The 16971-nt window shown below is 45.6% G+C and overlaps 1 protein-coding gene across 1 annotated transcript; it reads left to right on the forward strand.

Moving 5' to 3' along the window:
- The first annotated feature begins 1853 nt into the window (after positions 1 to 1853).
- On the forward strand, positions 1854 to 10009 carry LOC130119886 (uncharacterized). Its single transcript, XM_056288478.1, has 2 exons — positions 1854 to 2503; positions 9887 to 10009. Exons 1-2 carry the CDS (start codon positions 1854 to 1856, stop codon positions 9891 to 9893), a joined length of 657 nt encoding a protein of 218 aa, XP_056144453.1. The 3' UTR covers positions 9894 to 10009.
- The last annotated feature ends 6962 nt before the right edge of the window (positions 10010 to 16971 follow it).

A 16971-nucleotide genomic window follows, 5' to 3' on the forward strand; every position in this document is an offset into this window, starting at 1 on the left:
TGTAATCCAAGAGGAAGAGCTTGTTGCACAAACGCCTCACTGGCGCTTTCTCAAGCAGTTGAGCAAAGGCAATTTCAATATCAGAGGAGGAAATACATTCTGTTGTTTAGGATTCGGCTCCAACTTCCGTATCTGTAGCAGTTCGAGGGAAACAAACCCTGGAGGGTGGCAGCTCCGTTTAAAAACAGGACACAACATACCCGATGGTCGAAGTCTAAAGGTAGGTGAGTTCTGCAGTCACATCTGCCAATTCAGTTTCCACCTTTTAGGAATGACTTGGTAAAACGCTTCGCTGAACAATTAAAAAGATATGTTATGAAGTGTATCACGTTGCCGTATCAAAAAGTGGGATTTCTATGTAGGGTGCTGTATAAAACGTGTGCAAGTAATAGATGACGTATGCTTACTGAATGTACATACGTGCAGCTGAATCAGTCCACGGTATTACAAGAAGTACTAAGCTACATGTAGGAGAACAAATTTACAGAAACACTATCTTCATATAAGAGCTAGCACGACAAGCTCATAATCACAAAGAAAAAGAGGATTATATTTCTACAGCGTCCACATCGAGAATATTGCACTGAGAATAACAGAGAGAGTTTCGGCAGGTTATACACAGAACCTACATACTGAGATGCAGCCTGGCAAAAGCAGACTCACACAGACCCGCACCAGCCAGAGAAGGTGCTCCACACCAGCTAGGCTTGGCGACGGGATGAGCATACCAACAATCGTCTGATCAGCTGTTGTTTTGTTTCTGGCTGATTTTTTTTTTTTTGCACGATTTTTGTCCTTTTATTTTGCTAATTTAATGGTCTGTCTGCTGGAGAATTCAACTGGGTATATAATCAACCTGTAAAGGACAATTCGACGGGTGCACGAATAGGAAGTGGCAGTGGGGTGAGCCTGAGTCCGAGTCTTGGACAAAAGAGGGCGGTGAATGACAGTTGAGCCGTCTTTAGTGGTTGCTGTCCGATCGAATGGCGCTGAAAAGCAACATCAATTCATGAATCCTATTTGAGAACAAGACCAAAAACTGTATGTGCAGTTGAGCACCCTTATCATGTAGTAGCACAGTTACATCTGTTCATCAGGAGGCTGCACGCAGAGCCGTCCTTCTGACGCCATCTGACTTTTTATTCTCCTGTTCAGCCTGTCATGACAGCTTTATTGCTTAACAAAGATCTCAAGTTGATTTATTTTATTTGAAGAAGAGCAGCCTATAGGCTGCAATGTTTCAGTTAAATTAGGTTTTCCCATTAATGTTTGTGCAAATTGGTAGGGTGCGAATCTTTTGTCAACACCACTCGTTTGCAAAGTGGAAAAGTACTTCATTTAGGTCCTTCGGCTTGTAGGTGACAGACAATGAGGCAGTGAGTTTGCTTTAGCTGGGAGAGGACAAGACCTGTCAAGCGCTTAAGTTCCAATGTTTACCAGCCTTTGCACCTGTCATTTTCAGTGAAACTGTGAGCCTGGTTGAGGTTGCTCGCTGCAGAAACGCCAAGCTGTATACCTGAACTATATCAGCCTAAATGAGGTGAGTTCTACCATCTTGGTTCTACCATCACATAACTTCGCTTCATACTGATTTAGTTTTCTCCGTCGAGCACGACGTGAGCATGTTCTCTGGGGTTTGTTTTGCTACAGGAATGAAGTCAAACAAAAAAAAAAAAACAGACAACATTTGTTGGTGTTTTTAATTTGTTTTAACCTCCCAGCTTGTTCTCCAAATTTTTCCACAGACCACCATCTAAGAGTTGGGGGTCAAATCTTACAATCTGTGCATCACACATGAGTCTGAAGGGATATGTCATTCAAACAGGTTTCCCCCCCCCCATTCTAGGTCGACTATGTCAGGAAGACACCCAATAGGCTCTTTAGTTTTGATTCTTGCACTGACCTTTGTGGGGGCTGTTAAGGAGCTCAACTCCATCAAGGATTTGAAGAAAATTACATCTGGAGATTCTGTCCCTCGGCACAGCCTTGTCCTGCTCTACTGGTTTGCAAACACTATTGAAATTGACAACAATGGTGTCATACTGCTGACCTTTGAACCCAACAATGGAGATTACGGCACTCATCATTACGGCAATTATGAGGGGCTTCTTGACCCTCTGCCGCGGAGAGGTGTCCCACACCGCTACTACACCCTTGGCAATCTCAATCAAATGGACAATCAAAACAGTGCCTATGCATTTCCAGCCTATGTCACCCAGAATCTTCACAACTGGATGGAATATGAAGAAAGAAACAGGGCCCGTATCATATTTAGAGTCAGTGGGAACACAGGACGGCAAGCAGGGCAGAGAATAGACCAAGTCTATATCACCCAGCATTTTGAGTCTAACCTGGGCCAGGGGACGAGGTATGACCCAGCACACACCTACTCCATCACTACTGACCTGCTGAGGGAGATCAGAGAGTTTACCGTACGAGAAAACCAGAGGAATTCACTGCCTCAGCTGAGAGCGCGCTTTGGAAGAAACATAGATGATTCACAGTTAAGTCACCTTCAAAACACATGGGGGGATCTTGCCTGCCTTGGATTGTTATTATTCATTGTGATCACACCAAGGCATTATTTGTATGAATGCAGTGATGGCTCCGCAACCCCTCCAAGTTATACACACCAGTCTTTGCATAAGAAAAGAACGCAGCCTTATGAAGTGATTAACATTCCAGAAACTCCAAGAAATCCCTCATTTCAATATGCACATGGAAGCCAGCAGATGAGTGTTATGGTGGGGACTGGTGACAGAGGGAAAGCACGTATCTACTGGAGCAACATTCCAGAACATCATCTAAAAACAGGTGTGATGGTAGTGCTTTTTAAGAACAACAGTGACAATGAGAAGAGCAAGTGTTACTCAATTGTGGATCGCGCATCAGGGAGTTGGGACACCTCAGTTCCCCTGAACACTGGCCTTCAGGTCCGGCTGCATGTGGCCAGCAGATGGTGCTACTTCTGGAGGGCGGTAGGACAGGAACTACATAGGGGTTGGGAGTTTCAAAATACCAGAGCAGAGGAGCCAGTCAATATAACGGGCTATGACGCAAAACTGCAACTGTTTGTGAAAGACGGCAAGGCATGCGCTCGCTTATACGTATCAAACACTTTCACTGAGTGGAGGACGTCGTTTAAGAAATCTTGGATAGGGTTTTACTCCAATGCAACCAAAGAAAGCGATGAGTATGAAAGCTGGCAGTGGCAATGGGCAACTAAGATGACGAGATGCAACGACGTGGAGGATGTTTCTAATTATGTTTATGAGTATCACTCAGGCATGGCCATTGCTCCAGGGGTCCAAGCCCGATTTATACACACGAATGCAAACAATGCAGAGGTAACATGCACTCCAACCTGGTAGCGGTAACAGGTACTTTAAGTGTACACCATTCCCTGCTTATATGCTATGTCACATGACTCTAGCAGGCTCTCTTCAGCAGTAGTGTCTATCGAAACTATAAATTAATGTTATTAAAGCACAGGCACAAAGAAAAAAAAAACAAGAACTAGACCGCATGCTGCACCTGAAAAATCCCAGTGAATCAATTCTTCATCAATATAACGGTGAAAGCTGTTCAGGATGATCTGATTAGAACTGTGCTCGAACTTTGGAGCTAGACTCAACTTTGCTCACCTCACCACTCCATCCTTCTCATTCCCTCACTGCAGAAAAAGACAACCTTATGTAAGGATTTTAACTTGTTTTAGATCTTATAATTTCAAGATATTGCAAGTAAAGGGTTCTCACCCCACTAGTAGATGATATTGCTTGCTTCAGAAAAAGTAGTGCTGCCTTACCTGGATTAACAAGGCAGTGTGTTGTTTATAGGTGAAGTATTCACACACATCAACAGTCATTTTCTAGATTGCATGTGCTGCAATCTAGAAAATGTTGTTGAGGCTTGTGTGTGTGTGTGTGTGTGTGTGTGTGTGCACCGCTTCCCCTACAAGAAGGGCTAATTGCTTTATTGTGCATACACGTTTCAACAATGGCGTGTCTGTCAGTCTCTCACTCAGGAAGGAACTTCCAGTCTCATGGGCTGCACTGCCATGCGCGCTTTGGCAGAAACACCTGAAGCTCCAGCATAGTAGAGACCTATGTTCAAATAAGTCATCATAGGGGCATCCGGGTAGCGTGGCGGTCTATTCCATTGCCTACCAACACAGGGATCTCCGGTTCAAATCCCTATTTTGCCTCCGGCTTGGTCGGGCGTCCCTACAGACACAATTGGCCGTGTCTGCGGATGGGAAGCTGGATATGGGTATGTGTCCTGGTTGCCACACTAGCGCCTCCTCTGGTCGGTCAGGGTGTCTGTTCGGGGGGAATTGGTGGGGGGGAGGGACTGGGGGGAATAACGTGATCCTCCCACGCGCTACGTCCTCCTGGCGAAACTCCTCACTGTCAGGTGAATAGAAGCGGCTGGTGACACCACATGTATCAGAGGAGGCATGTGGTTGTCTGCAGCCCTCCCCGGACCGGCAGAGGGGGGCTGGAGCAGCGACCGGGACGGCTCGGAAGAGTGGGGTAATTGGCCAAGTACAATTGGGGAGAAAAGGGGGGGGGGGGATGCACAAAAAAAAAGTCATCATAATACAAGAGATATCCAAAACAACGTATATTCAAGTGAAATACTGCGCAGACACTAATCAGACAGCAGCACAGCAGTACAGACATAACAAAACAACACAAAGCAGTCATCCTCATGCTTTGTGTGACCAGCTTGGCACATGCAAAATACTTTCAGTATGGGAGTGCAATCTCCCACCGACAAAAAAAAAAAAAAAAAAAAAAGAAAAAGAAAAAAAGGGGGAAAAAACAGCATTGAATCAGCTCTTGAACAGACAGACTGTCGGGGCTAGCTGAACTCTTAGTGCTTCCTGGCAAAAATAAAAAGACCTTCTCTTGAAAAGGGGCTTAGCATGCTTTGAAAGTAATAGCGCAAAGTATCAGAAAGCAATAGTGCATTACAGGGTCAGACCAATCGTGTGCAGACAGAAGAAACTTTGTGTCCCCATTTCTTTAAACACAAGTCAATTAACTCCAAATGCGGTATAGTACATTACAGTGACCTCCCTTTTCAGCGGCAGCTCCCACAGGGTGTCACTACTTGTGCCATCAGATCTACCTGAATGTGTGTTCATGATAATTGCTAGAATTGTTGATTAAAGCTGTTGACAAAGACAAAAAGCACTGAAAAAGTCAGAGCCATTTGCACCCGTTCGTGTCCGAGTCCAGCTGCTTTACCGCATCCACAGACAGCGCAGACGCTCTCCTTGCCACAGTATTAGCACCAAGTTGTACATCGGCAATTGCAGACAAAATTTCTGTCTTACTTTTATGGTCCCTGAATAACATTTCAGCCACCGCGGTCATAGCCTCCTTTACAACCCCGCCATCGGTTGAAGGGCTTTTTGTGCTTCGTTAAGATGTGCGCCACTTTAAACGAAGCCTCTGTTGCTGCGTTGGCCTTCTTCTTCGTTGGTCTTCTGAACAGAGACTGTTGGCTTCGAAGCGTAGTTTTCAGCTCCTTCATCTTCTCTTTTCGTGGACTGCTACCTGCAGGGAAGTCCCGTGAAAAATTGCTGTGGACTTTGGTGAAATGGCGCTCCACGTTTCATCTTTTACTGACTGACACGCTAGCTCCGCAGATCAGACTCACACACTTGTCGTTTACATTCGTGAAACAAAACTCTGTTTCCCACTCTCCGTGAAAATAGTATGTTTTTAGCCTCTTACTGGTATGGGCAGCTGCCGCGGTCATGGTTGCTGTCCATCTCACATCACCACTGACTCATCAAGCTTGACAGCAGCGCAACTGTTTGACTGACAACTAATTGGCAAATAATCATTTTGTGTAAGGAGGTGGCGGGACATCTGTGAATTTGATTGGATGTAAATGTAAGCAGGTTTTCCAAGTGACCAAACAAACTTGTCTCATCAAGTTTTCAAATTTATGAAAGATTCATTAACCCTTTGGCGAGCTACTTGGAAAGGGGTCGCGAGCGATGTGCTGGAGACCCCTGCTCTAGACTGACAACAATGAATGTACTCTGTAAAAAGATATGGAAATGATCCACTCTGTGTGTAAGCTCAGCACTTGGTGTATAGCTGCAATGGATTCATACACGGGCATTAAATTCATGCAAAAGCAGGGCTGTGTTCCCACGGTTGTTTGTACTTCTCATGTGATAAACTAAAATCATACGAGACTACACTGGTTATTGTTGATTAAACTGGATTTGTAAAATTCCTTTAACCAGACCCCTTGTAGTTTTTTCCCCCCACCGTTCCTGGAATCTTGATATGGAAAAGTTTTACTATGGCTTGGTGCTGTTTAGCTACAAAATTCAAATGGATAAGTATTAGTGTGTGTGTGTGTGTGTGTGTGTGTGTGTGTGTGTGTGTGTGTGTATATGTATATATGTATGAGTGTATATTCAGGCCACTCTACACTATTCTAAATTATTCATGAGTGAGGAAATTTCCCTTCCCCTGTGATGTGCACAAGTCCCATAGACTACCAAACTCCTCAGCAGGCTTTTCAATTGACCTTTATGTGGAGGCAAAGAGGATGTTGAACCTGGGAGAGTGCTCACCCAGCCAGCACAAGACCCCATTGATCACAAGATAATAATTCATTATTCAGGGCTAGCTTCAATATAACTTTCACCAAAAGGTAACCCACTTCAAGAATGCTACATCTGAAGACTGGTTCAAATGGGGGGGGAAGCCACTGCTGTAATTAACCTGGAAGCCACCTTTGATCTGTCAAGAGCAGGGCCAACTCTTTTGAAATCTACTTGATGTTGAGATCCAACTCAACTCAGCTCAACCCAGCCACTGAGGACGCACAAGCCAGTGCACTCATAGTGCCAGTTCCAAGCACGGATAAATGGGGAGGGTTGCGCCAGGAAGGGCATCCGGCGTAAAATCTTTGGCAGATCAAATATGCGGCTCATAAATAAGATTTCCATACCGGATCGGTCGAGACCTGTGTTACCAAAAACCGCCACCGGTACGGTTGGCCAGCAGGGTGCCGGTGGAAACTATGCTACTGTTGGGCGAAGGAGAAGGAGAGGGGGAAGGCATGTGCAGAGGCAGCGAGCGAGGAGGAAGGGTAGGAGTGTGGAGGTGAGAGTCGGAAATTTGAATGTTGGTACTATGACTGGTAAAGGGAGAGAGCTGGTTGATATGATGGAAAGAAGAAAGGTAGGCATACTGTGTGTGCAAGAGACCAGGTGGAAGGGGAGTAAGGCCATAGGTATTGGTGGTGGGTTCAAACTCTTCTACCATGGTGTGAATGGGAGGAGAAATGGGGTAGGGGTAATTCTGAAGGAAGAGTATGTCAAGAGCGTGCTGGAGGTGAAGAGAGTGTCAGACAGAGTGATGAGTATGAAGCTGGAAATCGAAGGTGTATTGCTGAATATTATCAGCGCATATGCCCCGCAAGTTGGGTGTGAGATGGATGAAAAAGAAGAATTCTGGAGTGAGTTGGATGATGTGGTGGAGAGGGTACCCAAGGAGGAGAGAGTGGTGATTGGAGCGGACTTCGATGGACATGTTGGTGAAGAGAACAGAGGTGATGAGGAGGTGATGGGTAGGTATGGTGTCAAGGAGAGGATGGTGGTGGAGGATGGTGGTGGATTTTGTGAAAAGGATGGAAATGGCTGTGGTGAATACATATTCCAAGAAGAGGGAAGAACACAAGGGTGGCATAAGAGTGGAGGAATGTAAGAGGTGTGATCTGAAAGGGACTGGAGACTGCAAGGTGGTGACACGGGAGAGCGTAGCTAGGCAGCATCAGATGGTGGTTTGTAGGATGGCTTTGGAGACCAAGAAGAGGAAGAGAGTGAAGACAGAAGACAGAGAAGGAAGACTGTTGTGTGGAGTTCAGGCAGGAGTTAAGACAGTCACTGGATGGTAGTGAAGAGTTGCTGTATGGCTGGGCAAGCACTGCAGAAATAATGAGGGAGACAGCTAGGAAGGTACTTGGTGTGTCATCAGGACAGAGGAAGGAAGACAAGGAGACTTGGTGGTGGAATGAGGAAGTACAGCAAAGTATACAGAGGAAGAGGTTGGCAGGCAAGTGGGATGGACAGAGAGATGAAGAAAGTAGACAGGAGTACAATGAGATGTAGCGTAAAGTGAAGAGAGAGGGGGCAAAGGCAGAGGAAAAGGCGTATGGTGAGTTGTATGACAGGTTAGACACTAAGGAAGGAGAAAAGGACTTGTACCGATTGGCTAGACAGAGGGACCAAGCTGCAAAGGATGTGCAGCAAGTTAGGGCGATCAAGGATAGAGATGGAAATGTGCTGACAAGCGAGGAGAGTGTGCTAAGAAGGTGGAAGGAGTACTTTGAGGGGTTGATGAATGAAGAAAATGAGAGAGAGAGAAGGTTGGATGATGTAGGGATAGTGAATCAGGAAGTTCAGCGGATTAGCAAGGAGGAAGTGAGGGCAGCTATGAAGAGGATGAAGAATGGAAAGGCAGTTGGTCCTGATGACATACCTGTGGAGGCATGGAGATGTTTAGGAGAGATGGCAGTGGAGTTTTTAACTAGATTGTTTAACACAATCTTGGAACGCGAGAAGATACCTGAGGAGTGGAGAAGAAGCATACTGGTACCGGTTTTCAAGAACAAGGGCGATGTGCAGAACTGTAACAACTACAGAGGTATAAAGTTGATCAGCCACAGCATGAAGATTTGGGAAAGAGTAATAGAAGCTAGGTTAAGAGGAGGAGAGGTGATGATCAGCGAGCAGCAGTATGGTTTCATGTCACAAAAGAGCACCACAGATACAATGTTTGCTTTGAGAATGTTGAAGGAGAAGTATAGAGAAGGCCAGAAGGAGTCACATTGTGTCTCTGTAGATTTAGAGAAAGCATACGACAGGGTGCTGAGAGAGGAGGTGTGGTATTGTATGAGGAAGTCAGGAGTTGCAGAGAAGTATGTAGGAGTGGTGCAGGATATGGATGAGGGAAGTGTGACAGTGGTGAGGTGTGTGGTAGGAATGACAGATGGGTTCAAGGTGGAGGTGGGGTTACATCAGGGATCGGCTCTGAGCCCTTTCTTGTTTGCAATGGTGATGGACAGGTTGACGGACGATATCAGGCAGGAGTCTATGTGGACTATGACGTTTGCGATGACATTGTGATCTGTCGCGAGAGTAGGGTGCATGTTGAGGAGAGCCTGGAGAGGTGGAGTTATCCACTGGAGAGAAGAGGAATGAAAGTCAGTAGGAGCAAGATGGAATACATATGCGTGAATGAGAGGGAGGACAGTGGAATGGTGAGGATGCAAGGAGTAGAGGTGACGAAGGCGTACAAGTTTAAATACTTGGGGTCAACTGTTCAAAGTAACGGGGAGTGCAGAAGAGAGGTGAAGAAGAGAGTGCAGGCAGGGTGGAGTGGGTGGAGAAGAGTGTCAGGAGTGATTTGTGACGGAAGGGTACCAGCAAGAGTTAAAGGGAAGGTTTACAAGATGGTTATGAGACCAGCTATGGTGTATGGTTTGCAGACAGTGGCACTGACAAAAAGACAGGCGGTGGAGCTGGAGGTGGTAGAGTTGAAGATGCTAAGATTTTCATTGGGAATGACGAAGAAGGACAGGATTAGGAACGAGTATATCAAAAGGGAAGGCTCAGATTGGACGGTTTGGAGACAAAGCAAGAAAGGTAAGATTGAGATGGTTTGGACATGTGGAGGAGAGATGCTGGGTATACTGGGAGAAGGATGAGGAAAAAAAGAGGAAAAAAATGCACTGATCTCTTGTCTTTTATCTAGGTCTATGTCTTTTCACATAATGACAGAAGGAGTACCCCTCTTCATTTCACTGAATGTTTTACTTTGTATCTCTGTGCATGTGACAAATAAAGTACTTGAATATGGAGCTGCCAAGGAAGAGGAAAAGAGGAAGTTTATGGATGTGGTGAGGGAGGACATGCGGGTGGCTGGTGTGACAGAGGAAGATGCAGAGGACAGGAAGAGATGGAAACGGATGATCCGCTGTGGCGACCCCTAACGGGAGCAGCTGAAAGTAGTAGTAGTAGATTGAGATCCACCTTAGTATTTTACAGTGTTGACCTTCCTTGGTCCGCTACATGAGGAGAGAAACAAGCTAAAGCTAGCTAAATCCCGACTAGGGCTGCACAATATTAGGAAAACATGTGATAACATTGTTGAATATTGTGATGACAATATGACTCGTGATAAATAAACAAATATTGGAAGTATACAGTTTTAATGTCTTTCTGCTTTAGGTTTGCTGCTAACACAGACCCCAGACAATTAACAGCCTGTGCACACTGAATAAAAAAATGAAATGCATTATTTCCATTCCAGCACCATGGTTTTATTGAAAAAAAATGCATCTACAGCCGCCATATTAACAATGAACAAATACAACCAACTTGGTTGCATGGCAACACAGTTTCTTCATCACTTTAACACAACATCTGAGCCTATTTAAATATAGCAGCTACCAGCAATTTATATTATAAATGATTACGTAACAGTCCCCATTTAAAACTGATGTCTTACCAGTCTTGCAGGGTGAGTAACTAATGTTAGAATTTTATTTTTTACATTATATTTTGTTGTTACTGAGGCGGAATCGGCCAAGTGACACTACCGCCTTATTCCAGAAGTGGACACCGAAGTCAACACAAACTGCATATACTATTTATCGCAGTTCAAGCAGTCTTTTGCAATACATATATATCGCACATGTTGATATCGCGATGAAGGTAAAGGTTTGATATATTGTGCAGCCCTACCCCTGACACACACACACACACACACACACCCATTCCCCTCACGAATGTCCTCCTACTTAAGCTGACCCCCTACACACAGGACGTCCCTCAACACTACACTTAAACTCTCTTGGAATAAGAACAAAATGGGGAAGACAAACTGTTATCAGCATATTTGGCTCACAAAATTGTAGTGCATAAGACCATAGCCAAACAGCAGGCTGCACACAAATACTGTCTGAAAGTCAGTTCTCCAATAAACTGACAGCTCCAATGTGTCATCTCTCTTCCTCTAGATACATGGCTGGCTATTGCTGAAGTTCACTGGCATTTTGGGTTGTACTCATCCCCCTCAAAAACTACTTCTTATGTACCAATTAAAATACCAGGAACTGCTCAATTTATGTGGGGTCAGGGAGAAGTCAATGTGACTAATAGGACTGAGTGGGTGGATGGCCTGAGAACAGATGGTCCTGAAATCCTGGTGTCTCAACTAATTCTATTTCACTACAGCCATAACCCCCCAACATCAAAACCACCTCACAGCATATTTCTAGTTTCAGCTCATTCACTCATCGCTGGCACGTTACGCCAGTCGGTTCACCTGAACACCAGGCAACACGCTCAGTAAGGGATGTTTGCTTTCTCACCATCCCAACTTCATCAACCAACTCTCTAGACTTTCTCTTCATAGTGTCTGAAAGCACACTGGGGTGAAAGTGTGTGTGTGTGTGTGTGTGTGTGTGTGTGTGTGTGTGTGTGTGTGTGTGTGTGTGTGTGTGTGTGTGTGTGTGTGTGTGTGTGTCTTTTCCAGACACTGGCCTGACTCTACAACACATTACTGCAGCCAAGAGAAACTAAATCAAGGTCGAGGCATGGGACAGGAAATCGGGACGAGCAGAGCACAAAATGAATGAATGAGTGAATGTGTGCGTGTGTGGGGGTAAACAGATGAGATCATATCCTGTTGAAGTGCCAGAGGACTTGAATACAGCTGTGCATCATTATGGCCAAAGCATGGATAAAAATCAACAGAGCATTACAACACCTTGTACTCGGCAACAACCGCCATAAAACCTACCAACTCGTCATCTAGCGCTACGCTCATCAGCCATTCTCCCCTAGGCGAGACCTTCTTAAACACTGTCTTCTGAGTCAAGGTGTATGTACACACACACATACACACACACACACACTGGCCTGAGGCGGGTAGTGTGGGTCAAGGTACAGCTGAGGATAAAGGAGGCATAACAAGACGTCCATAGAACCCCAAGCAATAAACTAAACCCCCCCCCCTTTCACAACAGGCCATTGTCTCACCGGATACAGGGGTGAATGAAACAGCATAGAGCCATTCATCGCCGCTACCCCTCTATCCATATAATCACTGCATGCAAAAATAGCAGCCACAAAGGCACAATCTATAAAAAAGCTTATTTCTAAAGTAACACAATCGCACCACTTTTTTTCCCAACTGCCAAACTCTCTCGCTCTCTCCCTCAGCAGGTCACTGTCTCACCGGGCCCTGGGGTGAATCTAAGAGTTAGAGGGGTGAACAACATTGAAATTAACTGAAAACAAATGACTACATCTAATCATCCTCTGTGTGACAAAACTGAAAACAAGAATTAAGGGTTAAATTATACTAAATCTTTGTACTTTACCAACTCAAGCCAAATGAAAACCAGATTGTAGATTTATGCTGGCCCCACACTGCAGGATAATTGGGCAGATTTTGGGGTCCCTTTCGCCCCTCTGGACAATAGCAGTGGCATTCCCAAGTCAGGGCTGGTCTGAACTGATTAACTGCCCAAATGATCATGTAGTACAGCGTTTCCCAACCCAGTCCTCAAGGACCCCCTATCCTGCAGATTTCATTGTAACCCTGCATAGGTAGCCCTGCTTGTACTTACTCAACCAATCATCTCACAGCACTTAATTACGCAAGGTGTGCAACATCTGACATAATTCATTGCTGATTGGTTGCATAACTACAAACGGGTACCTATTCAGGGCTGCAAAGGAAATCTGCAGGATAGAGATTCCTTGAGGACTGGGTTGGGAAACACTGCTGTAGTATGAAGGGTTGGTCACACTTTATTTGAAGGGGGTGTGCATAAGACTGACGACATTGTCATGACCATGAACTCACACCTGTCATGAACATGAAGGAGTCATTTTAATGCAAAGCTGACATTGTTTGAGATGTCTTTGTTGTAGCAACCCTGAGTGGGACCAAGCCACTCGATTTGATATATTTGGGTGGCGTGGTGATGCAGGGGTTAGCCCTGTTGCCTCACAGCAAGAAGGTCCTGGGTTCGAACCCCGGGGGTAGTCCAACCTTGGGGGGGGGTCTTCCCAGGTCATCCTCTGTGTGGAGTTTGCATGTTCTCCCCGTGTCTGTGGTAGATTTTCTCCGGGTGCTCTGGTTTCCCCCACCATCAAAAAGACATGCACGTTCGGGTTAGTACTTCTGTCTGCGCCCCTGACCGAGGGAGGAATGGCAAAACCAACTGGAGTTGGTCCCCGGGTGCTGCACGGCGGCTGCCCGCTGCTCCTAGCTACCCAGCTAGGATGGCTTACAATGCAGAGAGGAATTTCCCCACCATCAATAAAGTATCTCAGAAAACAAATATCTCAAACAATGTCAACACTATCCAAAGGAGTTGAATCAAGTGCAACTGGACTTGGTATATATCCGTGAAGACGTTTCGCCTCTCATCCAAGAGGCTTCCTCAGGTCGTGCCTTTCTGACTAGACCAAGCTAGTCTGACTGGCTGGTGATGAGACTCAGAATTTATCCTCTTGGAGTCGTTGTCAGAGCTATAGATGTCCATGGCTCTTTGTGCCCCCATCTTTACCAACGCCCGTCGCTAACAGAGCCATAGATATGAGTGGCTCTTTTACACCAAGCCCAGTTGCACTTGATTCAACTTCTTTGGATAACCATGACCTGGATGAATGAGAACATTCACAGAAATGTCAACGCTGCATTAAAAATGACAATTGACTAAATGACACTTAAAGACAACAGTCAAGCACTCATGAAGACTCCTTCATGTTCATGGCGGGTGTCATGTCACATAACGGTGTCATGTTTATATGCACACCCCTTCAAATGAAGTGCTACCGAGGGGTTCAGAGACATCATTTTACTGTTACCGACTGGATCGGAGTCTCCCCGATTTCAAATCGAAACCCTGTGGTGTGACAGGAACAGGAACAGTGATCGAATACTGAACAGACACCCGCGATAGCCAATGAGAGTGAGCTGACCGGGAAGCGTCCCCAACCGGATTTTGTACGATTCCATCGTCTCAGCCATGACATCATCCACAACTTTTCCCTCTTTTTTTAACATACACGCTGCTTGAATTGGGCCGGGCATCCGGTGTATGTGCCGGCTTAACTGGTATGCAAACGCCGCGTACTCTGCGCACCACAGGTGTACACCGGCGTGGTAATGGTGCGGACCCTTTGTTTTTCGGTACAAAACAGCCAACACACAGGTGCAACTAGCTGACGACGACGGTCCACCTCCGTGTTTGTTTTGCTCTGAAGTCATATTTGGGTTTCTGTGAGGGCCCAAGTCCCCAGAATCGCCACTCTTAAATCTAGGGATGGGTGGGACCACTGATTTTCTTTCTGATCCGATCCCAAGTAATACTAAGGCTAGTATCCAGATACTAATACCGACACAGATACTTTAAAAAGTCTTCTTGTGTAAACAAAAGGAGGAAATATTTGAGATTTCTAGAGTGAAACTTGGTAAATGCAAACACCAAAGAGTTAAACGACCAAAGATCGGACTTCTCCACTTTGTTGTAATTTCTAAAAATGACAATAGTGCGGCGCTGTGCCACCGCCTTTGAGAGTGGAGCGAGAAGGCGGAAGGAAAAGTAATCCCTACCCTAAACAACAATTTAAATTTTAAAAAAAAAATATATATATATATAAAATGAATAGTTAAAGACAGTACCTGGTATTGATTTCTTAATATGAGGATTAATTCTCAAAACCTACCCTTCAGGATCAGAGTATCGACACTTTGGTATCGGTCTGCTCATCCCTACTTAAATCGACTAGTATTAACGCCAAGTGTGTTCCTGCGTCTTGACTGAATCATCTGGTGTGTGCGTTCTTATGATTAAAATCCGGTTAAATCTGTCATTGTTTGTGGTCTCCCATGTTTTTCAAGTCTTTTAAGATTTGAAAATCCTCTTGTGTTCCAGGCATAATGTAGTTTACATACCAGCTCAAGTCAATGAAACCAGATTGTAGATTTACGTATGGGACGTAAGAGCAGAGGCCACAAGTGACAGTTTCACTGCCTTCTGATTGAAGGTGAAAGGTAACTTCCTTCACTTTGCTCTCTCTCTCTCGCTCTCTCTCTCTCTCTCTCTCTCTCTCTCTCTCTCTCTCTCTCTCTCTCTCTCTCCTCTCTCTCTCTCTCTCTCTCTCTCTCTCGTCTCTCTCTCTCTCTCTCTCTCTCTCTCTCTCTCTCTCTCTCTCTCCCCTCTGACAGTTTTAGGAATTTAAACTGTTGTTTGTCTGCATCGGCATCCTCTTCCCACCTGACCCTGCCCTCCTTCAACAAACAGGCTTAGCAGGGGGTGGTAACCTGAGCCACGCGTGCCAGTAAAGAAGACCTAATCTGATCACTTTCCCCTGGCCGCCCTTCCTTTTATTTTTATAGGCCACATTTCAGATCGCTTGCATGCATCCTTCCTTCCTTCCTTCCTTGAAAAGTACTGAGTGACTCAACAGCACCAGCAGTGGACGCTGAATGGCTGAAGAAGAAAAATCCACTGAGACTGAAGCTGTGTCCCGGAAACACAGGGGAAAGAAAATGAGACAAAAACAGGCGACATCAAGCATAAAAGCTGTAACCCGGACTCTTTCTATTTTTATAGCTAGCATTTTATGGCCCCCAGATTTGGAACGTCACACCTCCCAGACTTCTACGCCTGGATAGTACTCAACGAGACAGACAGCAATCCATGAACACAGCTGTCTCGAGATAGCGCCGCCCTACGGTCAGAGACCAACAAGACACACACACCGAGGCAAAGCCGAGCCTGTGAAAGGCTCAACAACTACAGGGGGCAACAAAGCAGCAGTAGGAACTTAAACAGAAATGATATTACAAAAACACTACATGCATGCATGCACACACTCATCCACCACAACAGAGGGCTAATGAAAGAGGAGGCTCATGCACTAGCCAGAGCCGTGACACCACCCACTCTCCGTGACCCCTACACGTGCTCTTCCATCTCCACAACTCTAAAACCTGGAGCTAGACCGTGGTCACATCCCAGACCAGATACTTTACAGCACACCAGATTAGGATATCATGATGAAATCGACTCAATCCTCTTATTTAGAGCTGCATGTTCTGAGTACATAGTCCAGATCAGCCGTGACTCCCCCTCCCAGATGTGCAGTTTTTACCACAGGTATAGGGGTAATTGTGGAAGTTACACGTCAATAAAACCATTACTTATGTTTCAGGACGGGAAGAAAACATCTGGCCAAAGTAAAACCTTCACTTTGGATTTTGCCGCCATCGCAGCGCCACATATTTGGCATGTAGTCATCGGTAGCGGAGACTCACGGGCACATCCGGGTTGTTAAAACGAGGTCGGAGTCTGCACGGGCTCACCTCAACTTCACCACAGCTCGAGCTCCAAAGCTCTCATGAGGGCCAGATGTCACATGCCCTGAACATAGTCGTTAAAGTAAATAAAAAAGGGGTGTCTGGGTAGCGTAGCGGTCTACTCCGTGGGGATTGCCAGTTCAAATCTCCGTGTTACCTCCAACTTGGTCGGGCGTCCCTACAGACTCAATTGGCCATGTCCGTGGGTGGGAAGTCGGATGTGGGTAAGAGTGGGGTAATTGGCCAAGTACAATTGGGGAGAAAAAGGGAAAATCAAAAAACAAACAACAAATAAATAAATAAAACACACAACACACCCACGCCACACATGCACACGCACACTTCAGCTGCTCTTTATGTTATTTATGTTGATGTAATGGACTTATTATCAGCATCATTTCATCCACATGTTCCTGTTGAGGACTGGGGGTGGTGGGTGGATTCGGGTAGCTTGCTCTTAACGGCTCCATTGCAGGGGTTATGGGAGCCAGTGTTGTTTGTTTTGGTGGGGGTGTGGGTGGGGGCGGCCCAGGGTGAGCGAGTTGTC

The sequence above is a fragment of the Lampris incognitus genome, chromosome 10, assembly GCF_029633865.1.
Source record: "Lampris incognitus isolate fLamInc1 chromosome 10, fLamInc1.hap2, whole genome shotgun sequence".
In the NCBI taxonomy this organism is placed as follows: Eukaryota; Metazoa; Chordata; class Actinopteri; order Lampriformes; family Lampridae; genus Lampris; species Lampris incognitus.